The sequence below is a fragment of the Elgaria multicarinata genome, chromosome 2 (genome assembly GCF_023053635.1).
Source record: "Elgaria multicarinata webbii isolate HBS135686 ecotype San Diego chromosome 2, rElgMul1.1.pri, whole genome shotgun sequence".
NCBI classification, from domain to species: Eukaryota; Metazoa; Chordata; class Lepidosauria; order Squamata; family Anguidae; genus Elgaria; species Elgaria multicarinata.
This window is the reverse complement of record NC_086172.1, coordinates 92,376,934-92,404,824: the sequence shown is the minus strand read 5'-3', so window position 1 is coordinate 92,404,824 and position 27,891 is coordinate 92,376,934. Positions and strand designations below refer to the sequence as shown.

Below are 27,891 nucleotides of genomic sequence, written 5' to 3'. Positions count from 1 at the left end.
GCTTTAAAGGGGAATTAGATAAATTCATAGAGGATATGGCTATCAATGGTTACTAGTCTTGATGGCTATATGCTACTTCCAGTATACCTATGTACTCCCAGTTGCTGGGGAACACAAGTGGGAGAGTACTACTGCACTTGTGTCCTACTTGTGGGTTTCCACAGGCAGGTTTCCACTGTGTGAACAGAATGCTGGACTAGATGAACTCCTGGTCTGATCCAGCATGGCTCTTCTTATGTTCTTGTAAAGTTTTTTCCACATGTGGATATGTTGCAGAGCTCAAACATATTTGAAAATGCTTACCCAAACAATATCATCTTTTACTAATGTTAATGTACCTATCATTCCTCTTTATCTTAATTTTATACAGCTATAGTCCCTAGAAAGAAATATGAGGTAGTATTAAATGCACTAGTGATTACTAGAGTGGTTTATGGTTATTACTGGAAATGTAAAGAGATATCTTTGATACAAAAATGGCTGGAGAAGTTATGTGATATACTTTTATTAGCTTAAAAAGACAGCATTCCACAAATCTTCAAATACATTTGAATGTGTTAATGAAATATAGAGCTCAGTGGTCATTTTCATAAAGAATCCTTTGTTACTGGGATTTTCAACCATTTTGAATGGTTGAACCCCCATCTAGAGGGTATATTCTTTTTGTAAATTGATTTCATCTTAGAGACATATGTTTTTCTAATGAGTTTGTTTTGTTTTGTACAAATTTATTATATAATTAACAAGTTTTTTTGCTACCATATTATATTTAGATGTATATTGTGCTTCATATTCTGAATTAATTACATCAACATTTACAACACTGTATGAGCGCTTTATGGGTTCACACTTATGTCTGTATGTGGACAGGAAAGTATACTTCAAATGAATTTAGGCACGTTTAGATAGAAAAAAGCCCTATAACTTCCAGCATTCTCCAGCCAGGTTGAACTTTTTTCTGTCTAAACATGCATAGGATTGCGACCTTAGTTAAATAAATATAGTATTTATGTTTCATGTGGACTTTACACATAGTACTGTGGCTTACCTGTCAACTCCAAATTGTTCTTGGCTTCTTGTAGAGGTTTTTTAGTCGTAAGATGGAAAGCCAAACAACTACATACGTTAGACAGGACACTGCCTATCATGTCAGATTGTTGGTCCATCTGAGTACTCTCTGCACAGATTTAAAGTGGCTCTCCAAGATTTCAGTCAGGAGTCTTTCCAGCCCTATCCAGAGATGCCAGAGATTGAACCTGGAATCTTCTGCATGTAAATCACATGCTCTATCACTGAGCTACAGTTCTTCTGAATGAATGCTATTTTGCTCATATTATATTGCAAGGCATTGTGCAGGTTGGGCAGAATCAGTACCTCCTTTTTCAGAAGCCTTGTCCTCCTTGAGTCCATGGCTAACTGGGCTCTGCATGCCTCTACTCTGCCAGGACTGGCATCAGAACCTGGTAACCTTAAGCATCTGTTGGAAGGCAAGCTGATAGCATCTTTGGTTGGCTGTCCTCCTAGCTTATCTGATGGCAGTGACTTGGAAGCCACCCAACATTTTAAATTTCTCACAGTTCTCCAGAACATCCCACAGAGTGTTGCTCTGAGGCATTGTGGGAAATTTAAAATGGTGGACAGTTTCCAGGCTCATTCACAGCTGCTAGGTAAATCCATAGGCATTGACCCCTTCAAATCTAGAGCCAGACCAAGAACCTAAACAAGAGTGAGGAGAGTTGCCAGCCCACTGTCATCATCTTATCTTTAGTGAAGCCTGAAAGTTTTTCACAACTTGATAGGACTCACTAAGATGAAGTCAGCGATCCTGTGTACTAATGAATCCCACAGATATCAGTCTAAAATAACTCCTAGATAGCTTTAGTATGAAAGGATTGGGTGCAATATGTCGGTGCTTCAGATCTAGTTGTGACCCTGTTCAGACAACACACTAAGCCACAGTGCTTAGGCATTTTGAGCTAATATTATGGCTTAGCATGTTCTGAGAACCATGACTTAGCATGTGAATCATTCCTAACAATGGTGGCTACATAACCATGGTTTAAACATGCACACTAACCATTTGCTGCAAAATGGTTAGCAGACTAACCATGGCCTAGTGTGAGCTTGCCATTGACCATGAGCTCAAGTTTTCAGGACTTAAGAACGGCTCTCACGTAAAGGCTGTTTCACATCAAATATATATACTTCACTTGATGCTGCAACTCCTGAAAGCTCTTAATCAAATGTGTGAATTATTTCCATGGGCAAGTGTAGTGTTTTAATAGACCTCAGGAGATAATAAAGTTTTACCTGGGCAAATTAATCTGCAGTATCTCATCCACACATGCAAGTCATCAGTTGATCTTACAATCAACAAAGGATGAAGATGTTTGTAAAAGGCAAAATGTGGATATCTTTGCCTACAAAGAAACACACATTAAGAATGCACTTTGCTTGCTAGTATAAGGATGCCCATTATATTTGCATCCAGATAGGTCAGGTAAACAAATAAGAGTATAATGGGACAACCAACAGTCCTTCATCTTCTTACAGCACGAGCTCTCTGTTCCCTTACATGCAAGTGTATTCATATTTAGGGATAATGCAACACGAGAAATGGTACAGAATGTACTGAGCAATTCTATGAAAGTTTAGTCAGATGTAAGTCCTACTATATTCAATGGGCCTTACTTCCAGGTAAGTGTGTATAGGATTACAGCCTTAGTGCTTGAACAACAACAAAATATTGGAGGTTAAGCAGGATACCTTGTTGAAATATGACCACTACATGGTTTAGGTTTTTATTCCATCCTGAGTAGCAGCTAATATTAGACATCATTGGTTACAGAATAATGGACTGCATCAGGGGTGCATATTACAAGCTGTGGGCAGCCCCTCCTGCCTAGCAACTCCCAATTCTCCCAGTATCTTCTGCCTCCAAAAAAAAAAAGGGAAAACACACTACGAATGGGCTCTATGTTTTCTGCCATAGAAGCCTCACTCCTAGAGCATCCTGGGAAGCCATACTCAAAGGTTCCTGCTGCTTTCTAGGGCACTGCAGGAACAAAGCTTCTATGGTAGGAACCATAGAACCCATTTTTGGAGCATTTTTTCCTCTGGTTTGATGATCAGGTTGGGGTGGGTGGGGACATGAGGGGGCTTCAACCTCAGATCTGTTGCTTATTTGGGCTCTTCTCAAACCTATTAGAGGAGCACCTATATGTGGGGTTAACTAAGTTAACTGTATGTTAGCTTGGGACTTCCAGCAGAAACTGTGATATGACTTCTATGGTTAATTGCTCTGGCAATTTATCAGATTGTTTATTGTGTTTGGGGGGATAAACCCCATGTGTGTGAGAGAGGAGTGGGTGGGAGAAGTATGCAAGTTGTATGCATGAATATGTGTGCGTGCACATTTGTGGCCCCTGCCACCCCATTGAATGCCCTGTAAGGCCCTGAATTACATGGACACTAGTCTTTCATTGTAGCCATTCCTAAGATCCTATATCAAATTAAGTCTGCTTTCCTTCCAAAATACTGAGGAAGAACCAGAAAACAGAAAGGGATAAATAGCATGTAAATCTTGATATGAATGCTTCCAGGAAACCATAGATTAAAAACATCTTTCCCCTTCGTTCATCCTTTGGTTTTTTGGAAAGTGGCATTCTTCATAAAGCACACACAGAGTATTTTCATGCCTTGAATGAGACAAAATCCATAGCTGCTGAGTGCAGAGTAGCCGGTGGTCACTGGATAGGTTAGATTCCCAGCTGCTTGCCCATCTTGTTGAGGGCATCACTGACAATGTCCAGTTCATGGCGTAGCTCATTCACCATATTAGCAATGCTCCTTGTGTCTTTCAAGATCTGAATACTTTGTGTATATGGGTTATAATACACTCCAAAGGGGCGCTTGATAGTCTTGGCAAACTCTCTGTTCAGATGGGAAAAAAGGAAAAGGTTTCTGATGAAAGTCAGCTTAAACATTCTGAATGTAGCTTTCAGCCTATGACCATTCCTTGTATGTATGCACAGCAATATCTCAAGGATTGCCATAGCTTAGCAGAAATTGTACTTATTGTGTTTATAATCTATCAAGCAGAGGAGGGGGAGAGTCACTTTCATAATGAAAAGCCATGGCAGATGTGATACTGGTTGTGGATGATCCAATGAAAGAGTGGGAAAGAGGGAGTGGGGAGGGGCGGGGGGGACAACAAATCCATCGAGGCTAGGGATGAAATAAACACATGGAAATGGCCAGAAGATGAAGGCCCCTGGTGGGTCCTCAGCAGGAGCACAGAGGATGTACAAGGCTTAACTAACTTAGGGGAAAGAAGCAGAACAGTGGAGCCTATTGTTGCAGGACTTAGGAAGCTGAGGTGGGGACTGAGGGAGGAAGGAAAGTGAGGGAGCAAAGGAAGTGGACATTAAGCAGGAGAAGATAGAGAGCGAACAGAAGCATTTAGACCAAGGGTAGGCAACATGTGGCCTTCCAGATGCTGCCATCAGTCCTAGCTAGCAGTGCCCATAGTGAGGGATGGTGGGAATAGCAGTCCAACAACATCTGGAGGGCCAAAAGTTGCCCTCCCCTGGTTTACACCCTAGAGCCAAAGACAGGGACAACTGGGGATTCTATGTTGAAGGCAATGCCTGCCAGGTGTATACCCAAGAATGGAAAGGATGAGGAAGTGGCTAATGGAGTATATATCTAAGGTGAGGGCAAGGTAGGCTTAGGGATGACACAGTGATTGAGGAAATTCAACACCGCATAGCCTAGAAGCTATGGGAGTTGTGATACTATTTACCCGTGTCTGCTCAGGGTTAAAAGTAAGGAGTCTGGGGTGAAGCTAGGCACCAACCCAAAATGCTAGTCCTGCACAGAGCAGACCCATAGAAATGAATGAGACTTTAGTCATGACTAACAAGTCCCATTCATTTCAATGGGCATACTCTAAATAGGACTATCATTGGTCAGTATCTATATACAATAAAAATACCATTTGTTTCTACATTCTTAGAGGGCAGCTATGTTTGTAGCCCATTAGAGGAAGATATTAATGCCATATGATGCGGAGCTGCCTCCAGCAAGCCCCAAGGCAACACTTGCAATTTATTTGCTACGGATAATAGAAGAATCTAAATTGTGGTGGGCAACTTGTAGGCCAAAACATCTGTAGGGTCACAACTCCCATCAGCCTTTGCCATTAGCTGAGCTAGCTAGGGCTGATGGGAGTTGTAGGCCAAAAAAATCTATCAGAAGAACCAGAAGGAGATGAGCATCCAAAGCAGGTCACGAAGGAGAGAAACAAGTTCCTTAGGATGAAAAATAGATTTATTGACAAGAAACTTCTTGTCAATAAATCTGTTTTGCATCCTGAGAACTTGTTTCTCTCCTTTGTGACCAAAATATCTGTTGGGCCACAAGTTATCCACCCCCAATTTAAACAGTGTTTGTGAGCACTTGACATCCATTATCTTATTGTAATCCTTAGAACAACCCTGTGGGGTACATGAGTATTATTTTATTCCCATAATGCAGATGCAGGGCAGCATGGACGGCTGAGGTTGAGAAATCCTGGTTTATCTAAGGCCACTAAATATACGCAGAGGTGAAATGTGGATATTTTCAGAATCATGGTTGGGCATTAGCCACTCTGCGTCCACATGAATATGAGGAGGAGACTTTATAGCCTTTTTTTAAGACAGTGGGGGAGATAAATGTAGACATCTTTCAATCTCCCAGCAGTGCTTAACAAATTACCTCATTTTTTCTTTTGCGTCTTCAAAGCTCTCAGAAATGAAGTAAACTTCCTGGAATGTCGTAATCATGCATTCTTGCTTGCAGGTGATGCTAGGATCAAAGAGTTTGACCTTGGCATTGCCAGAGAGTGCATGCTGGTTGTCAGACAAAGCAAAATAGCCAGGATTACATTTTACGCATATGGTGGGCATCAGCATTAAAAAAAAATCTTCAGAGATAGCAAATAATTTAAAATAATGAACTTATATCATAGCTAAACTCTGGCTTTTAAGGATTATGTCCGCTAATCACTGTTCTTTTGCAGACCTTCCTTCTGAATAAATGAATGAAAAATTGAGCAATACCTTACTATTTAAATCATCATACTGGATCTCTTGAAATTGCATCCAATGGCCTTTGGTTACATTGTCACAAGACTTAGCATGATGTTCCATTTAAGCAGTGCAGTGTGGTGGCTAATGCTCAACCATGATTCCTGCAGAGCCTGCTTAAGGCTTCCGGCTGAAGGTCAGACTCCCAGCAACTTGCTCCTCAGGGCATCGCTAACAATGTCCAGTTCGTGGTGCAGCTCAGTCACATTATTTCTGAGCAAACCGATTTAGGATTGGGGCAGTGATAGTTTACCAATTTAACCAGCTTGCTCATATAATCTGGGGAGGGAGCCCGGTTTTAGAATAAACCATAATAGGGAATTAACTGAAGAAATGTTCCAGAGCAGCTCACAGAGAAATGCAGGCATTTAAAATATGTGATTTTCCCATAAGGGATGGGATGGCAATGCTTAAAATTCACCTGGAGCTATTGCAGCTGTCTGTTTACATTTGTAGCCATGGCCTTACACCAGTGGTTTACACTTGTCTCTTCCACGTCGACTGGAAGAGAGCAAAATCACACCTCCTTCCAGCTGATGGTTAGGCCCCATACATGTGTTGAGGTGTGGGTGTGAGAATCTACATGCAAAGAAACTGTTCTCACATTCATGTGATTGGAAACCCCACTGAATAAGTAGGATTCATAGAATCATAGAATAGTAGAATTGGAAGGGGCCTATAAGGCCATCAAGTCCAACACCCCGCTCAGTGTAGGAATCCACCCTAAAGCATACCTGACAGATGGTTGTCCAGCTGCCTCTTGAAGGCCTCTAGTGTGGGAGAGCCCACAACCTCCCTAGCTAATTGGTTCCATATTTATACTGCTCTAACAGTCAGGAGGTCTTTCCTGATGTCCAGCCGGAATCTGGCTTCCTGTAACTTGAGCCCATTATTCTGTGTCCTGCACTCTGGGATGATCGAGAAGAGATCCTGGCCCTCCTCTGTGTGACAACCTTTCAAGTATTTGAAGAGTGCTGTAATGTCTCCCCTCACAATTGAACAGTTTAGACATCAGTCAGCTCTTTCACACCTTCATCCAAACTGTGTACAGGGCAGCAAGCCCTTCCCCTTGAGTGTGTGCTTGGCTGCTAGATTAGAGAACTCTGGATTCCTTGGAAAGTTATCAGGCATTCCTCAGGGAAGAAATAACCAAGTACACTCTAGACACCCAAAATATACCCCAGAGAATTCTCTGCAAGTGATTTTGTGGTAGAGACTCAGGGATTCCTTTTATTTATTTATTTATTTATTATTATTATTATTATTATTATTATTATTATTATTATTATTATTATTATTCCTTTCAGCATTCACTTATCAAGGTGGCTAACAACAGAATATTTAAAAGTTTTAAAAGAATAGGCAGATTTATATATAAGCAGACAGTGCAGATACCCCAGTACCACGCCATATAAGCCTCCAAAGATCAAAACCTATCCCCTTGAATTACACCTGGAAATTGATTGGAAACCAGTAAAGTGGTGCTAGTGGTGAACAGGGGGTGTTTCTTAATATTGCCAAGGTATTTTCTGACTGACCAGTTCCAGTCAATAATTTGGCCATCTCGGCAGATACACTGATGTGAAAAGCCTTCTCTGAATGCAGGAAGTTTTAAAATTATTTCCCTAAAATCTGACCTGCTGATTATAGTTTGAAGATGGATTTAGGGCTTACCTTCAGTTCACTAATAGAAGAGAGCAAGCCAGCTCCATAGGCTCTCAGTCGGCCTTCCTGTTTACATAAGCCAAACTCCACAGTGAAAAAGTAACACTAGGAAGGAAGAGAATGGAAGAAATGAAGGAAAATATGACCTTCCACAGAGATGCAGCTCAGTAAAACTCAAGCAACAAGTTTTGCTTGAGTTTTACTGACATTGAGTTTATGTTACTTTCCAACAAGGATGGAAAGTAACATAAAAACTCAAGCCCCAACAGTGTAGTCACTAAACCGCCAGACAAACAAATAAAGGCATAAGGGCTATTTCCCTTCTGATTGAGATGGGGTATTTCCCCTAGGCCACTTATACCTCTACTATTGGGGCTGTTCACACAACACGCTAACCCACACTCAGTGGTTGAGATTCGGTTTGCACAACATGCCCATGATGGGTTAGCACGTCATGCAAACCCGGACCATTCTTATCAGGGTGGCTTGTTTTTTCCAACACCCTGATAACCAATGACCTGTCCTTGGGGTTGTTTTACCCATAATAGGTTGGTGTGTCATGTGAACCCAGTCATGCCAACCTATCATGGGTAAAGAGCATCAGGCAGAGAGACGCTTGGCAAGAGTGCCCTTTCCACTCCTGCCACTCTTACCGAACAGAGCCTCAATCACCATGTGTGACCATGGCCAAGCCATGTATGACCATGGTCATACACACACCTTCACCCCCAAGGATCTCCCCTTCCTGCCTCCAATTGCCATGTTGATCGTGGTCAGAGCCAATTTTTTTATTACTTTCCTGGCCCCGTTTGTGTGCAATCTAAAAAGGGGGGGCTTTCTAGACGGCAATAATCCCCTTCAGGGATGGGGAATCTTTTTTAGTGCAAGGGCCAAATTTCTTCTGGGCAAGCATGTCAGGCCACATGCCAGCACTGGGCAGAACCACATCCCAAACTGCACTGCTGGCAGGCGGCCCCAATATTATCATTCACTTAGACACTCAAATCACACTTGATTGCAGCAGGAGAACGGCAATTATTTGGGGTGGGAAAGCACAGCATGGGGGAGAGTTGGGTTAACCCTTCCCTTCCCAGCAGACCTCTGGAAGGGCTCATTTTGCTATATTGATTCTGTTTGGGTGTAGAAAAGATTTTTATTTTATTTTGTATACTTTTTAATGTTTACTGTTTTTAACTTTTGTAAACCGTCCAGAGAGCTTCAGCTATGGGGTGGTATATAAATGTAATAAATAAATAAATAAATAGCATTGTGGCACTTTAAATTTATCATGGCATAATTAAATCTATTGGTTCAGTGAGAAAGCCCACTGAAATCAATGCAATTCAATTTGGCTGGCTCACACACTCCCTCAGCGTCATGTCTGCTGTTTATATATATTGTCAAACTCTGTTTCATTACTTTTTTTTTTAATACCAGGGATTAATAACAGGAATACATAAGACAAAAACACTGCAGTATTATTGGAACTGAGGAACATGTCGCACTGAGCAGTATCTGCTACTTACAGTTGCCAGCTTTTCAACAGCTTCATCAGATGCTCCAAGCGAGGCCAAGCCAATTTCCTGAGAGAACTGAGCAAAACTGGGCTCTGCCAGAAGAGGGACATGACCTAAAAGCTCATGGCAGGTATCTCTGGAACATGGGAAAATAAACTAATGATGAACCAGGCAGTTATTCTCTTGCAATTGCTATGTAAAATAACGTACACCACAATCTAATATAAGTAGGTTCTAACAACATGGATGAATTGGGAAATATGAGAATGACTAATTCCTCCAAGCATCCTGTGGTACTTAAAACAAACAAAATTTATTGGATTATAAAGTTGCATCTGCTACATGCCACTTTGTCAGGTTCAAGACATGGTTTAGAAATGTTTTTTGTTGTTTATTCATTCAGTCGCTTCCGACTCTTCGTGACTTCATTGACCAGCCCACGCCAGAGCTTTCTGTTGGCCGTCGCCACCCCTAGCTCCCCCAAGGTCAAATCCGTCATCTCCAGAATATCATCCATCCATCTTGCCCTTGGTTGGCCCCTCTTCCTTTTGCCTTCCACTTTCCCTAGCATCAGCCTCTTCTCCAGGGTATCCTGTCTTCTCATTATGTGGCCAAAGTACTTCAGTTTTGCCTTTAATACCATTCCCTCAAGTGAGCAGTCTGGCTTTACTTCCTGGAGTATGGACTGGTTTGATCTTCTTGCAGTCCACGGCACTCTCAGAATTTTCCTCCTAAACCACAGTTCAAAAGCATCTATCTTCCTTCGCTCAGCTTTCCTTATGGTCCAGCTCTCGCAGCCATAGGTTACTAAGGGGAATACCACTGCTTTAACTATGTGGACCTTTGTTGTCAGTGTGACTGGAGAAAACAGGAAGCAGTTTTACACAGGGCCAGTTCACACGCTTTCCCAGCCTGAAAACCTTTCCTGTTGTGGAAATGGTACCACATAGAAATAAAGTAAAATGGGGGCTGTCTTCACGGCGCCAAGTTGGCACCGCTCCACTGCCAAACCCCATGGTATCACTGGTGTGGAGTGGCGGTGAGTAGTACAGATGAAGGGAGGCAGCGTGAACTTTCCTGCGGCCATTAGGCTTGCCGGACCACCCCGTCCTCTGCCCAGGCAGACAGCGACCAATTGTGGGTCACCATCCACCCGGCCATGCCTCCGCCATGCCTCCAGAGCAAGGCTATATGGCGGATATGCCGTACTCACCTCACTCCAGAGAAAAATGCTGAGGTAAGTCCTCAAAGTTTTTTCCTCCACAGCTTAGCCGGAAAGCCCCAGGGTGGGTGTGCTGTGGCTGCTGTGTCGTATAATCAACACAGCACCACGGCGCACCCACCCAAGGGCTTTCCATGCATTTAGGCAGCTCCATGGATGCTCCACATGGAGGCCTGTCAGCCCAGTTTGCACAATTCTTTCTCCGCAATAGAGGAGAAAGATTACATGAACCAGGCCTCCACATCAAGCATCCACATTGCACATTACATTATTTAATGTGCATAGTGGAGTAGGAGATATGGACCTGCTAGGGTGGCCATGTGTCTTCTTTTTCAGATGACAGTCCTCTATTTGAAGGGCTATTAAAGGACTGTCCTCTATTTGAAGGCATCCCTTGTTTGAAAGGATATCCTCTCCAATAATGAACCATAAGAACTCTTGCCCATCAACACTTAGCAACTGAACAGCAGGCACATGGGTCAGCTGGTCACAGACTTCTGCACTGGTGAGATGTACTGTATTTCTATTTAAATTATAATTCTTATTTCAAAATTTGCATCACTACATATAAAATAAAATATATGCAAATCACTGTGTCCTTTTGCCATTTCTTTTCTTTTCTTTTTTTGGTGACGCAGTTCCTCCTTTTTGGGCAATTCGTAAGTGGCCACACTAGTACCTGATCCTCCACACAGGATCATCAGGCTGAGCAAACATGTAAACCAACCACCACAGTAGCCAAAAGTCAAGGAAAATGCCAAAAACTATTGGTGCTGGTGGCAGTGTTAAGAAAGGCATTCCTGTTTGGTAAATCCAGAGTGTAAATGATTTTATTGGTTCTATAGGTAGCTGGCTTTGTACCCACCCTACAACCCCTACTGCAAGTTATGGGTTGTAGGGTGGGTATGAAGCCACTTCCTCTGTGCTGCACACCAGCTTCGGACAACACAGCAACCCACGCTGCTACATGGGTAATTATGCAAGTGATGGCTTCTTTCACCCCTGTGATCGTCTGAACACCCTCCCAGATTTCAAACTGGGTTACACTTTATTTGGAATAAGCATAACTTTGTACATTTGTAATTAGATATATATGTATTAAAAAATTGCTTACGGTTCTGGTGTATAAAGAGGGTCTGAGCTGTGCCTAACATACTGAGTGCAGTGAAATACTCTGAATGCTAAGCCTGCCAAGAAATCTCTGGGTGATAGGTATCCAGCAACTGGGCGGATAGAAAATCCAGTGCGCTCTGCAAAATCAAAACATAAACGTGATGCAGTTTCTATTAATATGAAAAAAATGCACTAAGGAGTTTAATCATGGAGGTGACACTAAGACTGCAACCCTATACAAACTTACTTGGGAGAAAGAGACATCAAACTTGGTGGAATTTATATTTGAAAAGGCACACGTGGGACCAGATTACACAAGAGACTAGAAGAGTCAGATATTAGATCACTCTTCTCGAACATGGAGTTTTCCAGATAGTCTGGACTACATCTCCTAGCATTCCTGACCATTGGTCATGCTAGTTGGGGCTGATGGGAGTTAAAATCCAAAACATCTGAAGGGTATTGTTGTGATGAAGAGGGGATTTCACCCAGTGCTGCATGCATACAAATGACACCTGCTGATATTCCCTTTCCTACACAACTGTTAAAGATACAGGAGCCCTGTCCTCCTTTTCATGTGGTCACCCTATGTTACTTCCATAATAAGCAATGATAATTGTTCAAGTTAGCCTTAGTTAAGTTCTGGTTACAAAATTTTAGACAAGAACTGTGTTTTCATTTTATTGTCAGATGCTGATAAATACTGAAGATAAACATCTTGCCAACTTCCCTCACAAGATATCCAGGTTCCAGCAGTTCAGATATCTGTAGATCTCTTGCCTCTTGTTCTTCAAAGCCACACTCTAATGCAGAGGTGGGCAACTTGTAGTTCTAGGGCTACATGCAGCCCTCAGCCTAATTACATGAGTCCTCTGTAAAAGGTCGTCTTAACCTTTCTAGAGGTTCAGACCTCTAGAAAAGGCATCCTGAACTTTCCCAAGCTGTATGCTGGGCAGGGAGGACGAGATAAAAATGGGTGGCATAAAGAGAGAAAAAGGGGGTGATCCCAGCCACTGTTGGCCCTGGCCCCTACTACTACTGGCTCCAGCCGCACTCACCACCAGCACGTGGCCCCGGGCAGATGAAACCCGGAGGGAATGTGTCCCTTGACAGAAAAATGGTTCCCCCGCCCTTGCTGTAATGGTCGCACAGCAAAAACAGCCGATCAGATAGTTATCTGCACATTACCTTTGAGAAAATGTGATACATCCTCCAGCTGTGGTATGTTGTCTTCACGGTACCCACAGTGTTTGGTTAGCAAAGGTAGGTTCTTAAGATACTCTCTACAAGCATGGGTTGGATAGAGCTTATTGAGCTCTCGGAACACAGTGCCCCATGTTCTGATCTCCTCCTCAGTGAATTTGACTTTTGGAATAGGGTCGCCACTATAATGAGAAAGCGAAAAGAAGGGTTGACTTTCACAAACTTGTTTCAAAAATAATCATTTAAAAAAATCACTTCCCAAGTATTCAATATTGGCTGTTGCTTTTAAATTCTATTCATTCAAAGGGAAAGGCGGCTTTGAAGGGGGGGTTAATTGGTTGAGTGATGCAGGAGAATCGCCTCTGTCTGTGTGAAGTCACCTGCACAGGAGGTCACAGCAACCTGTCAAGATTGGGGGTTAAAACTGCTTTTGCTTGATCTGGTAAGACCACTAAATGACTTGGGTGGGCAACTTAATTTTGCTGTACTAAAATCTGGCATGGATTCTGGGGTGCTAACAAGGACCAGCCCACCTACATAGAATCATAGAATAGTATAGTTGGAAGGGGCTTATAATACTCTGTGTTGTATAATACTTTCTCAACCTTTACATTTGAAAGTCAACAAAAATAGCATTTAGCAAGCAATGAAACGTACTGTTTGTAATTCATAGCCAGGTCTGCAAAGTACTTCCGTCTCTTGCGATAGACATTGTCTTTGAAACCCTAATAGTGAAATTAAAAGAAAGAAAGAAATCCCAGGTCAATCTTTGTGATTGTCTTGTGCATATGCCCACTTCAGCTTTGAGCATTTGGAGGTTATAACAACGAATGAAGACCATACAGTATATTTATTAATTAGTATATTTGTTTAATTAGTTATTTCTATATATTTTTCTTTCTCCCTTTCCCCCTCTTTTCTTTCCTTTTTTGTATTGCTTTCCCCCCTAAAATTGTATTAATTGTTTTTTTCTTACTCTTATATAACAGCTGTTTAGACATCAATTGTTACGGGACTGATAACTTTTTGGTTACAATTTAAAAATAAATAAAATGTGTTATTATTATTATTGGTTACAATTTAAAAATAAATAAAATTTATAATAAATTTATAAATAAAATATAAATAATAATAATAATAATAATAATAATAATAATAATAATAATAATAATAATAATTTTACAGTCTTGTGCCAAAAAGGTGTGTGGGGTTGGTAGGGGTGGAGTCAGTTCTGTCAAAGCAGCCATAGGGAAAGTGGGGCTTATAGAAGCATACCCAAACCCAGAACACAGTGCATAAAACCCCACTGAAAATGAATAAAAGAACTATGCAAGTGCAACATAGTAAGGCTGTACTTTGGGCTCATGTCCTTTGATTCTCCAGAGCCATTTATTTATTTATTGCATTTTTATACCACCCAACAGCCGAAGCTCTCTGGGCGGTTTACAAAAATTAAAAACATAAAAACCATTCAAAATATAAAATGAAGTATAAAAGCATAATATAAAATACAATATAAAAACACAGCCTGGATAAAATCAAACAGCAATGCAGAAATTAATACAGATTTAAAATACAAATTTAAAATGGCAAAGTCAAAATTATGTTGTGGGGAGGGGGTAGAAGAGCATCAATTACTCTCCCAACTGTTAGCATCTCCCCCTCCCAGTCCTGAGGCTCTTCAGAATAGCTCCAAATGAGCATTCCTTAGAACATGTCCATGCCCCGTTGAGTAAAACGGAAGCCAAAGTCACAGGAGTTATTGGCAAAATGGGATATCTTTGAACCATTTGTGGATTGGGGATGGAGCACCTTTCCCCCAATCATTTCCCTCCTACACATCTCTACAGTACAAAATTTTATCTAAGCCCCAAATGTAGCCTATGAGGCACCAGTATTATGTTTGATGTCTAGTTTTTTTAATGTGTAGTAAACTTTGATAAGGAAGTGTAAATCTAAAGTATACGATTTTCAAGGTTAGAGTTCCATAAGTAAATGCTTTAAACAGCTGTTCAAAACCAACTAAAATGTTAGGAGACAAATACCAATGCAAATTTACTCACGGGATGGTCTGCATCTAGGTCAGATCCATACATCAGAACACGATTTGCACATTTATCCAAATCTGAGACCTTCTTAGGGAACCAGGGGATATTTTCCATATCTAGGGAATGGACAAAACCCATATAGCTGTTAGGGAAAGGAAACTGTTCTCACAACAAGCTGCAATTGAAATTCAGCTCTTAAGGAGTTAATGGCAGAAGGATGAGAGAACATATTCCTATCTGACATATGCACAACACTGAGTACTTTCTCCTATGTTAAAAAGTAGGGGGGGGAGTAGTGGAAACGATATAGGTGTTTTATGGCCTTTACTACTTGCATTAAATTACTAAGGATCCAGTTCAGCTCTTGCTCCCATAGATGTTATACATCCTTAGAAGAGAGGAGAGTAAAGTGCTACAAGGCTTTGCAAAGAAACAACTAGCTGACAGTAATAACAATTTTTAATAAAAACATTTCATGAACATATGGTGCCAAATGTCCTGAGAAACTGATTGCTCTAGAATGCAATAGAATGATTCCCGTAAGTACAATATGCTTAAAATACTAACGGATCTGTAATGTCAAAAGAGCTTGAAAGGGCTAGGGAAAGGCTCTATCTGAGAGGAAAAATTGTTTTAAGGAGCTGTGTGAAGAATAACACTAAGGTACACACTCGAAACGTGGTTTTGAATGACCAGAGATCCCAGATGAGGGGGAATAAATGTATGAGGAGGCTTCCCTTGGCTCATTCCATATATAATTTCACAGTTATGAATATAAATGAAAGACAATCTTTCTTTAATTCCTTATACTGCCTTTTTCAAAAAGTACATTGGAAGAAAAGACCAAAGAGTATTCTCTCTAGAAGAGAAAAAGTAGAATCCTCTTTAAAGGGCGGGGGGGAGAATAACATAAAACAAAAAACTTTTTAAAATCCAGTACAACAAGCATTGATCACATTTTTGTAATGTGTATGCATTTCTAATAAATCACATTCTTATTTTCTTCCTTACCATCCTCCTGTACAGTGAAATTGTCTGTTGGGTTCACAGAGACAACGTTGACATGAGATTTCAGGAGATGGAAGATCTCATCTAGCTGTTCTCTGTTGCTGTCACAGTCTACAAAGATCTCAAATTCTGAATTCCGTCTTCTGGATTTTCGAGATTCTATGTGCACCAGGTTCACATGTTTGTCCTGGTGGATGAGACCATTTGGTTAGATTATCAACAGCATCCGAGAACCAAAATTTGTGCTATTCAGCTCTTTCTCTGAAATTTATTTAGTCAAATATATTTAAATTACTAACACAAAAGAACTCATCCCCTGACATAGTCAATATGATAATACTGTTCATATACATATGGACTAACATTATAGAAAGATAATATTTTCTCTTATTTCTAGTTCAGATGTAATGAGAAACCATGGCTTCCTACTAAGCAAGTGAGCAGTGGTGAGTCTTGGGCTTACACACCCTTCCCTTCCTCTCTTCTCTTTTGTGTGTCAGAGGAGAGGATCAGAAGCATTCACTTCCAGTGAACTAACCACAGTTGCTCATGATATCCTAATTTGGGGAACTGGCTTATTTAAAGTATGATTTAAGAACAAACCAGGATCTAAAACTACAGTTTGATCCTGGCTTGTTCTCACTAACCATAATGAAAGCAAATCACAATTCCCAAATTTGGATGCAAAAGGGAACTGTGGCTTATTCAAGATCAGAGGGGAAAGCTTCTTATCCTCTCCTTCTAGATATGAAAGAAGAGAAAAAGTGTAGCACATGAGCTTAGGGCTCATCACAGCTTATTCATGTAGCAAGAAACGTTGCATCTGAACTGGACCTATCATCAACAGTATTTGGCAATTTAAACAAGTCCACTGGAGATACTATAGCCCTCAGCAGCACGCTCAGTTAGCACCATTAGCATACTGATTAGATATATTACTCAGGCCTAAGCTAAAGCATTTGATATCCTATAGCTTCTCTTTCTAAACAGGCTAATTCTGCTCTCCTTCTAAACTACTGTAGAAAATGCAGGGAAAGGATATGTGACATAGACAAAATCCTAGAATCATATCTATTTTATTTATTTACAATATTTATATACCACTCCACATTGAAAATTTCGGAGCGGTGTACAAGATAAAATAAAATACAAACAGAATAAAACACTTTAAAGTAGATTTTAAAAGATGCAAAAGAAGCCAATCCCCTTGCTTTTATCTATAGGTTTCATTGCACTTCAGGAATAATCTCCTCTTCTCTCCTGTAAAGCAGAGGTTCTCCAACTGTGATGTACAGTCGACCAGCTGTCCAGAAACTCCATTCAATTGGTCCACAGAAAGTTTGCTGAAGAGCCAGTTGGCCTGCTTTCAATATATATTGAATGCAGGCCATCAATGGCGGTCAAGATGGTTTTGTTCACAGCCAGATGATCAGATAGGCTAGCAAGGCTCTGGCCCAGGGCTAGTAGTTTTCAGAATATGGTGGTGATGCAGTCAACTCATTTTTCCTTTTTTTTTTAAATGCCAATTAAAGAGGTCCTTTCTCAGCAGCCTGGCCTAGGGACTGTGCCTATCAGAATATGGTGCAGGTTCCATACATAAAGATTGCCTACCTGAAAGAGTTTTAGGGCTTTGACAAGTCCTCCAACTTCATTCTTTAAAGAAAAAATGACAGCAGCCCTGCCTGTTTCAGATGAATTGTCTTTGTTCTCTTTATTGTCTTCGTTGGTAGTGTAGTTTGACTTGTAGATCTAAAAATAATTAGTTTTAAAAAGTAAAGAATTTTTTAAAAGAGAATGTCAAACTTGCTCAGCCCCCATTCATTTCTGCATATTAGAATTTTCCAGAGGGTTGTGCCCAATGATATTTGGCATTGATTTTCTAGCATTTGAGTCCCAAATCCATTTATATACAAGCAGTCCTGTTGATTTCAATGGAACACACATCAAATTAACTAATTATGCTTAGGACCAGGGCCAGATTAAAGTCTTTGTAGGCCCTAGGCACTCTTAGAATCATACCCTCCCTCCCCCCCACACACAAGATCTATAAATATTTGCATTGTCTATGTCCCATAATCACAGATATATACACAGGCGTGGTGTGTATGTTACCTTGGGCTAGTGGGGCACAGCCCTTGGAAGATTCTAGCTCCAAAACATTCACAGGGAACCCCAAAAGAATGGTCCCCAGTCCCCAGATACTGCCCCACATTCATATCTTTTCATTTAAACTTAACAGGAATTTTTAGCCCTACGTGGGAATTTCTGAAATATTATCACAAACATAGATGATGACATTAGAATTGGATAGCCATGCAACATTTCAAGGGACAGTTCCATGAGAAAGACTCCGAAAGAATCTATGGATTACTGCAAGTGACACAGCTAATCTAGTCCATCATAATTTAGCCACATACTTAATTCTCCCCCATGTCTACTATACATGTCTACTTAGAAGTAAGTCCCACTGAGTTCAGTGGAATTTACTCTTGGGTAAGAAAGTCTTGGATTGCAAATTTAGAGCCCAACTCCATCTGTATCTAGTAGGTAACATGTTTTCCTGCGTTCAACAGGTTTTACACTCTTTTAGGACTGTGGGCTTAATAATGCTCAGTGTTGGCTGAATCTTATCCACTATGCCAGATTTGGACTTTAGGCCATTTTATATATAACCTTGAAATCAGCTTTAAAACATTGCTCTCATCAGCAAATCTTTGTCTGCCTTGGCTAAATGTACATTGATTTTATAGATGTTCTCTCTTGAAATTTATCTCACCATTTAGAACCATTCATACACAGATGTCTGTGACATTTTTAGCATTACACTTGTAAAACCCTTACAGCTTGCTACCCTGCGTATTTACTCAGATGTCTACAGAAATCAGTCAGAATTATGTTACTTCCAAGAAATTGTGCATAGGATTGCTGCCAGACTCATAATGGTATTCAAGTTTGAAGAAGAAATTAAGGCTGCAGTCCTAGGTTGCAGGCCCGCCCAGTTCACAGTGATTCTGAGGCCTGCCCTATCAGCCATCAGGGCCAGACACAAAACCAGAATATGCTGACTTGCCTTGCACGTGTATGCACTGCACGGAACATCTATGCTTCGTGAACACATCCAAAAAAGCACCATAATGCATATGTGCCCTGAAACAAGTTTCAGGCATTCAAATACCCATTCTTTTCCCAGTGCGTTCTCTCCCCACATAAGGGATCATATAGCTAAGCCTCTGTATAAGCACAAACTGCAAATCTTACACAAAAGTAAGAGTAATATAATAAGATTTATAAAATGTGTCTTAAAAGGCGCATTCGAAACGTTCCCTAATTTCTCCTTCAAGCCAGACAATTCTCACTGATCATCATGAAACTAGGTGCTTACATGTCACTTTTAATTCCAAGAACAGTGATCCTGACTAAGTCCACAATGTCTTTCCAAACCCAGCTCTAGGCATATCTTGCCAATTGCTCAGCGAGTTAATTTCTTGGCATTGCTTGCCAAATATAGGGTGACCATATTTGGGAAACCAAAAAAGAGGACACCTAGTGTGTGTGTGGGGAAGCAGCATTCTGAGTCCTGCAGAAAGTACGTTATTCCCCCGCCACCTTAAAGAACCCGATTGGAGTGGAGGAGGGGAAAGGATTTCATTCTGTACCACCACCATCCACTCCAATTGGGGCCTTTTCTATAATGTCCACGAATGACCCACTTTCCCCTTTAAGACCTCAATTGGAGCTCGGGGTGGGGGAATGATGTGCCTCAAGAAAGCATGTCATTGTCTCCTGCCATGCTAATGGCAGCCTTAAAGGGGAAGGTGTGTCATTCCAGGACATTATTGAAAATTATAGAAAATCCCCCGACACCATGGAAAGAACAAAAACCAGGACAAATCCGGGGAAATCCTGACAGTTGGTCACCCTAGCCAAATACATTAACCTGGCAGGCAGGAGGAGACTGAAGATAGTATGGCACCTTGTTAGGATTAAGAAAGGCTGTTAGTATAACTCCCTATGAATCCCATTAGCAATTTTAAAAATTTGTTCAGACCAAGTGATGTAAAATGGAGCTTAAGTGTCTAAGCCTCTGTATAAGCACAAACTGAAAATCTTATGCCTTAAACTCAGAAGTGAAACCTTTCTCATGCAAAGGCTGTCATAGATGTTTTATTCATGTTGGATGTGTTGTTGGGTTTTATGATGTATGCTTTTATGTTTGGCAATTTAACATTTCCCCCCACATTTGTATACCTCTTTGGGTACCATTTACAGCAAAGACATCAGCTTAGAAAATGCTTAAAAATGTATGTTTAAAAAAGGCTAGGAATCTTGGAATCCAAATAAGCTTTTGACTTTATAAATTCAAGGCCAGATTCCTACTATTTCTCTCCAAACATGTACTGCATGTTTCCTTTGCACCTTGTGTTTTATGTATACCACTTTTAACTACTTTTGGAGAGGGAAAAACAGTTAGTATTATAAATAGAAAACGTAGTTAATACAATCCAATCTATGTTACAGCACTATGTGTTGTTGCTTTTCATATGTCCATCTGAAAGCCCTACTGTCAATTTATGCATAAAACTGGGCATCTTTAGACACTGAATTTTGTCAATAATAAAAATAATTAAAATACATTTCAAACTCTTATGATTACAGAAAAAGAGCTTCAAACCATCTGAGGGCTCAGAAGCCAGAGGGAAATCCAGAAGGGCCTTCAGTATGCTACTAAACTATCTCTATTCTCTGCCTTCCACCCACGCTACTTGCTTACTACTAAACTTAATACTTTTCTTCTCTCTGTGCTTCTCCTTCCTTGGTTGCTTTCTGCCTCCACTCTTCAGTGATTATCTAGTTCCAAATTCTTTGATTACCTGACTTTTAACAGGAAAATCAGTTAAGCTAAGAAAAGAAAATCCATACAAACTTGCTTGAAGCTTGCAGTTGATTCAGTGTGCTGTATCAGGATTCGCTTGGTGCAGAATTTTAATTTATTGATTTGAAGCATTTTTACCCCCCTCTTCAGCCAAAAAAGGCTCCACAGAGTGGTTTACCAAGATCAATAATAAGGAGACAGTCTCTGCCCTCAGGTTATTATTATTATTATTATTATTATTATTATTATTATTATTATTATTATTTTATTGCATTTGTATACCGCCCCATAGCTGAAGCTCTCTGGGCGGTTCACATAAGGTTGTGTCTCGCCTTTTAGGGATTGGGAGAGAGGAGGGGGAGAAAGCAGAGTCAGGCACCAGTTCTTAATTATAAAAGGTTTTGAGCATAGAGTACTGAAGACCTCCACATTTATTGCATGGCTTGCTTTTTTATATTTTGGATTTCTCTACACCACACCAAGACTTTGTTTTTGGATGACTGTGATGGCGTGAAGAGAGCCACCAAGTTGGGTGATGAACACTGAGTTGCGTTCATAGTTGCCCCCTACAAAAGGGGCACTTTGTGCTGATAACATTTCTCTAAGAAATGTGCATATCATCTGTTGCCAGCCCTGTTCACTTATGGTGGCACAACTTTGCATCCACTTGATGCTTCTGAAGAAAGACCACACACTTCTCCTGCTGCAACTGTACCGTAAAGGCACAACAGCCCTTGTTTTGACACAAATGCGTCAAAAGAGAGACAATGGGGAAGAGTGTGCATTAGAGTGCCTTCCTACAACCTAGTGATGGGAGGGGAAGGTATTGTTCCCTCATGACAAAACTAGGACCCTTGTGGCAGATTCAAGTCAGGCCTTAGGGTGACTGGCTTTTCTCTCTTTTCTCCTTTTTTTAAGCACAAGCCTTTATTTGTCCATTTTATTTAGTCAGTTATCTTTATCTGTATGGAAATACTGAATACTATTATTTATGTGGACAGTTAATCAATTAACTGACATAGCAAACCAGTTAATTAAGTTGTCATGAGATAAAAACCGTAACAGTGACAGTTTTCGCACATGACACTAAAAAGCACCACTGCGCCGCTAGGGTGGCCATTTAGGCATCACAGCAGAAGAGAATACAAATTTAAATAACATTTGCATATTCTAAATGATATGTATAGATGCAAATTTAGAAATAATTATTTTAATTTAAATAGAACTACAATACATCTGACCAGAGTGGAGAAGATTGTGACCAAAGGGCCTGTGTGCCTGCCGGCCTGTTCTGGTTGCTGTCCAGGTGCTAATTATTGATGGCCCTTTTCAAGGCCACTGCGCCCCCTCCCTTTTTATAGTTCTGTGTCTTTAAAGAGGCTTCAGACTGGACAGCCCTTCACATAGAGGACAGCTTCCAATACAGGTTGGTAAAGTAGGGCACCTGGGCACCCTATGAGCCTCTCTTGGGCTATTTGTACCAGATGAGCATGTTGTTAATGGGGGATAGTACACAGAAGAGAAGGATGGCCCTGATAATCTGTTACACCAAACACAAGGAAGAGACAAAGACTGTACAATTTATTGTGGTATAAATCCATGAAAGCTAGTGCAACAAAAAATTATTAGTCTTTAAGGGGCTGCAAGACTTTTTAATTTTAATGTAATGTTTAAGTTTGCATTACTGAACGATCTGGGCAAAAATAGACATAAGCCTCACATGAGCAAAGCTGACGTGCTTTTTCAGATGATGGAGAATCAGCTTGCTAGCTTCCCCATCCTGAATGCAAGCTGGATGTGAAGCGTTTTTCAGGATGTCTGATGATCCTTGATAAATGCTTCCTTGGCTCTGGGTGGATCCCAAAGGAAAGTGTAGCTTTATATTTAGCAAGGAAGGAAAGAGCCAATGTGGGTTGCTTTTATAGTCCTGAAGCAACCCTGGGCACATCGTATTTGGTTGAACCTATTTGGCAATGAATTCAATAGTAAAAGTCCCACTGGGGTTGAATGATTAAGGAGCATCATGACAGCTAACCAGCATAGGGGTTGACCCTTCAAACAGCATCACTGACACTCATGCATTACAAACACAGAGTTAGTTTGCTAATGTGGAGACAATGCCGCCCCCCTCTCTCCTAATCTGCTGGACATCACAAAGAGAGGATCTTCAAAGTGCTGACATCAACAGCAAGTTCAGCAAAGGTAAATCTCCTTCTTACCTCCTAAGCCAGCCTTCCCAGCACTGTCTCCTGAAAGTCCCAGAGTCACTGTTAAACCTTAGCAACCCCAGATCACCATGCACTCCAGGACCATAGCACCCACCAGCAGAAATATTGCTCTTGCAGCCTATATTGTTTTGAGTTCAATTACCGGGGTGGTTTTTAAATGATTCTCTGTGCCTTTTTGTTGTGAGCCTCTTTGAATGATAAAAGTGGAATGCAGATTCATTAAGGATGCAATCCTATCGATTGTGCCCTTGATGGTTGGAAGCCTCCAAAACTTGAGGTTTAGAAGTATCCAATACAGAGTGGGAGGCAAGGCAGAGGCAATTGTTACCTCCTCTGTGCCTCCCGCTCTGCATTTTAACTAGGCAGGCTTTTTCACCTGTCTAGCTGGGGTGCTGTGAAGGGGAAGGGAAGGAGGCTAGAGAGGCCTGGGATATAGTGTAACCTGGCTCACGATGCACAGAAATGTCCCTTTGCCCCATCTCTGAGGTCACTTTTATGACCTCAGTGAGGCAGCCAGTTCTGCACTGGCTGTGAGGGGGAGGGGAGTGCAGATTCCAGACCCAAAGTTGGGCAGCTGTCTCTGACCTCAGATCTGGGAATCAGAAATATCTGATTGCCTCCCAGATGCTGTCTAGGGGCCATAGCATTGCTCCCTAAATTAGTTGTCAGTAACTAGAGGATCATGGGCCAAATTTGGCCCCAGAAAGCTGCTTTCTGCCCCCACAGCTGCTAACCTTGAAGCAAATGTAGTGTGGGAAAAGTGGAATTTGTGGCAATAGAACCTCCTGGCTGGAGACTCTAGGGAAGCCTTTCCCTATCTGGTGCCCTACAGGTGTTTAGATTTCAATTCTCACCATTGTCCAGTCCTAGCCAGAATGGACAATGGTCAAGAATGCTGGTTGTTGTAGACCAAGACATTTGGAGGACACCAGGCTGGGGAAGTCTGCTATAGGCTATGGGAGTCAAGGTGCTGGTCTTCCACCATTCACTCCCTTTGCCAAGTAGCCCTCTGAGAAAACTAGTTGTTGTTCAATAGAATATATTTATTTGATGATATTTGCAGAGCAACCCCAAGGGATTTCTTAGATTCTAAACAGGTTAGTAGGATAGGGGAAGATGGTGGAAATATAGCAAAGCTAAATAAAGGACAAACAAGGCAACTAAAATGATTAGGGAGTTGAGATCATCTTTACGAAGAGAGAAGCTTAGGGTACAATACTATGCATGTTTAGAAAGGGGGGAAATGCCCTACAACTCCTACAAATAAATTACAAGTCATGAGTAATATGGAGAGATTGAGTAGGGAAAGCTTATTTGCATCCCTTTTACAATTCAAAACTACTGGGTAATTTGCTGAAATTTGTAGGCAGTGGATTTAAGGTAAAGCAAAGCAAGGACTCCTTCGTAAAGGACAGAGTTCACATATGGAACTTTGCCCCACTAGAGACCGTAGTGGCCACCATCACTTGTTAACTTTTTTAATGCTTAGATGAAAACATTAAGGTCAGACCTATTTCTGGCTGCAAGCTACGATTGTCCCTCATAACTGCAGCCTCCATTTTTAGAGATCATATCCTTCTTCACTAGATGCTGATGATTAACATCATGGGATGGATACTGCCAGGACTGGCCCAGGATATTTTGCTGCCTGAGACTGTTGTGTTTATGGGCCATGAGAGAGGCAAAGGACACAATGGTGTCCCCCACCCCAACTCCATCCCCCATACTGAAGTCAACTGGACAGGACTGGCAGTGGAATATTACTTCAACACTGGCAATGGGACATAATCCTTCATCACACCTGAAGGCACCAAGCTAACTTAGGGCTAGGGATGTCTGTCATTTGCATACCCAGCCCTTTTTGGGCCCGCCCTTAGTGAGCTGAAGTCCAGGGGGGTGCGAGTTGATGAAAGCTTGGTAAGCTTCACTCCCAGACAGATTCCACCAGCATCCCTACTTAGGGCACACAGGGCAAGCTGAGTAGCACACACAGCTCCATTCTCCAACACCTCACTACCATTCCCCACCCCCTCAGTATCTGTTGCCCGAGGTGAGCGCTTCACTCTGCCTAGTGTTAGAGCCAGCTCTTGATACTGCACACATGCCTTGCTCATGGATTTCCCCACTTTGGTTGACAGACTATGGTTAGGTGAACCAGCCCAATGTTTCTTAGGAACTTGTATACCATTTAGCACTCACAATTTATATTTAATTGTCAAGACAAGGATTGGCAGGAAGTGGTCCGGGGTAGACAAATGAGCATTGGCCATGAGGGGGGTAGAGAAGATTCAGGTTAGGCATGGATGAAATTTATATGCAAGACCATGCTCAGCCTGCAGAGCTCTTTTTAAAGGGTCTCTGATGTGAGGATGTCTGTCAATGTCATCTTCAAAGATGCCTCTCTCAGTATGCTTGGATTGCTGAATTTAAAATGAACGAGACAAAGGAACCAGCTGGTCATACCCTAAAACTGGGCAGGGAACTTCAATTTATTCTTGTTTCCTGGAAGTCCACATGAATCAGCCTACACACAGATGACTTTCCACAGAAGTACTCAGCATCTGAATGGGTATGTACTTTCCCTAGGAGACATCTCCCATGCATCTAGTTATGTGTTATAGTGCCAACCTAAAAGGCTGGTAAGTGGACATACCCTTAGTTAGACAAGTGTCCAAAATTATCCAGATGATGTGATCAGTTATGTTCAAATTGCACAGAGTTCAATTGAGCAAGCAGGAACAGGTATCTTATCCCATATTAGTTCTTATCTACTCATCTGAATGATTTGGGGTACTAAGTAGTCTGTGTGTGTGTGCGTGTGTGCATTTTAACCACCATGACAGTTGCCAGTCCTAGCTGGAGATCTCTCTACCTTCCTCTCCCATCCTAAAGGCGTTTTACTAAGTGACATTGTAAAGAACATCGTTTAGCATGGAAGTGCACCTCTTGTTAATGTGGCTAGACTGGGACAGCATCATGGATAAATAGAACACAGCCATCTGAGCAAAGTCAGTTTTGCACTCAAATTACAGATGCGAAAAGTGCATGGAGCAATGTCATAACTTATGCAAAATACTCTGACAGAGCAGACATATGCATGTTTACTCAGACGTAAGTCCTATTGAACCCACTGCGTTCAATGGGACTACTTCCAGCTTAATGGGCATAGGATTGCAGCCCTAGATTGTCGCATACGGATAAACCAACCACAGAAAACTAAAAGTTTCCACTTCCAAAAGAAGCGGGCGGGGATCCTTTAGAAGTTTTAAGCTCCGAAGCACATGATGTCGTTGTAGTTCGACTCAACTTTTCTCTTTAAAAATAGAAGCCAACCGTTTGCTATTCGCAACTGTTTACGGTTTAGGCGAAGCAAGAGAAAGTTCTTGGGAGGTCAGGAAAGAGCCGGGGTGTGGGTGTCCGGAAAGAGCGGCCGCAAACCTACCCCATTCAGGACGGAGAGAGACGCGAGGTTTCCGACCACGTTGTTGAGCTGGTTCTCATCGAAGCTGGTGTTCATGGAGTCGAAGGATCGCCCCCTCCTGGGAACCTCAATCCTGCTGGAGTACATGGTGCAACCCGACGGGTGAGCGAGAGCTGGCTGCAGGGGATGCTCTGGCTGCGCGTCTCCTGCCGCTCGGCTATTTATGGGCCGGAGGAAGGGCGGGGTGGTGGGGGCCGGAGAGGCCCGAGGAAGAAACTCCTCATCTTCTGCCCAGCCAACGAGCCCCTCCCCGCACTCCACGTTAATGCAAAAGAGAAGGGCCGGGAGCCTGAGCAAGGTCGAGACGCAACCTACTTTCTTCCATTATTATTATTATTTGATATGGGCAGAGCTCTCAAAACAGGTTCTGGCGTGGGATTCCAACATCCAGACCCCTCTGTCCCCAAAGAGGTCAGCAAACAAAATTTCTCAGATTAACTAAGCACATAAGAAGAGACATGCTGAATCAGACCAGGGGTCCATATAGTCTAGTATTCTGTTCACACAGTGGCCAACCAGCTGTCAACCAGGGACACGCAAGCAGGACATGAGTGCAACAGCACACTCCAGCCCATGTTCCCCAGCAACTGCTGTATATAGGTGTGCTTCCTCTGATACTGGAGGTAGCACCTAGCCATCAGGACTAGTAGCCTTCTCCTCCAGGAATTTGCCCAATCCCCTTTTAAAGACATCCAAATTGGTGGCCATCTCTATTTCTTATGGTAGCAAATTCCATAGTTGAACTATATGCTGTGGGACAAAGTACTTAGCCTCTTCTGGAGAGGCCCTTCTTTCAGGATCACATTCAGAAGAACGTTTAGTGGCAATGTGAAAGAAGGGCCTTCTCGGTGGCTGCTCCCTGGCTGTGGAACTCCCTGCTGAGGGAAGCTAGGTTTTCTCCCTCTTAGCTGTCCTTCCACTGGCAGGCAAAACCACTTTATTCAAGCAGGCCTTTGGTTTGTAAACAGATCTGTTGGGTTGGAGGCTGTTTTTGCTCTGGTATCATTGCTTTGAATTATTCTGATTGTTTTTATCAAGTTTTATCAGTGATTGTAGGCCTCCTTGAGTGTCATTTTTGGAGAGAGTGTTCTACTACATGGTGTAATCAGTACTGTATGCAAAAGAAAATAATATTTCACTTGGTTTTACAATTCTGCCTTATATAATACTATTTTTTTCTTTTTTAAAAAAAAATCTCCGTGGTACTGAAAAACTAACACCAGCTCTTTGTTAAAGGAGAGAGAGGGAGGAAGGGGAGGAGGTGGAACTGCTGTCCTTTAATTCAGAAATTGATTCTCAGTTGTTGCTAGTTGCTGCCAGTATACTCAGCACTGCTAAGCAAACTTCAGTGTGTACATTTGAGATCACAGTATTAATAATCCAGGGTAATAAATGTGTAAGG

The 27,891-nt window shown here is 41.7% G+C and overlaps 1 protein-coding gene across 2 annotated transcripts; it reads right to left on the bottom strand.

Moving 5' to 3' along the window:
- Window positions 1–3,756: 3,756 nt before the first annotated feature.
- On the bottom strand, window positions 3,757–26,576 carry TPH1 (tryptophan hydroxylase 1). 2 transcript variants are annotated; one of them, XM_063118758.1, is made up of 11 exons: window positions 26,451–26,576; window positions 17,519–17,656; window positions 15,911–16,094; window positions 14,915–15,015; window positions 13,509–13,576; window positions 12,837–13,033; window positions 11,650–11,785; window positions 9,323–9,449; window positions 7,806–7,901; window positions 5,761–5,894; window positions 3,757–3,933 (listed from the first exon to the last, which is right to left on the bottom strand). In XM_063118758.1, exons 1-11 carry the CDS (start codon window positions 26,574–26,576, stop codon window positions 3,759–3,761), a joined length of 1,482 nt encoding a protein of 493 aa, XP_062974828.1. In that variant the 3' UTR covers window positions 3,757–3,758. The 2 variants fall into 2 exon arrangements, with proteins under 2 accessions (XP_062974828.1, XP_062974830.1); XM_063118760.1 differs by having other exon boundaries at window positions 26,487–26,576.
- Window positions 26,577–27,891: the final 1,315 nt, after the last annotated feature.

Excerpts from the sequence above, each read along its gene's own strand:
- TPH1 (XM_063118758.1), bottom strand. The coding sequence starts at position 26,576 with ATGTACTCCAGCAGGATTGAGGTTCCCAGGAGGGGGCGATCCTTCGAC. Across the intron at positions 11,786-12,836 it reads TGTATCACATTTTCTCAAAG|AGCGCACTGGATTTTCTATC; the intron begins GTAATGTGCAGA and ends TTGATTTTGCAG. Across the intron at positions 9,450-11,649 it reads CCTCTTTATACACCAGAACC|AGATACCTGCCATGAGCTTT; the intron begins GTAAGCAATTTT and ends CCCATGTTCCAG.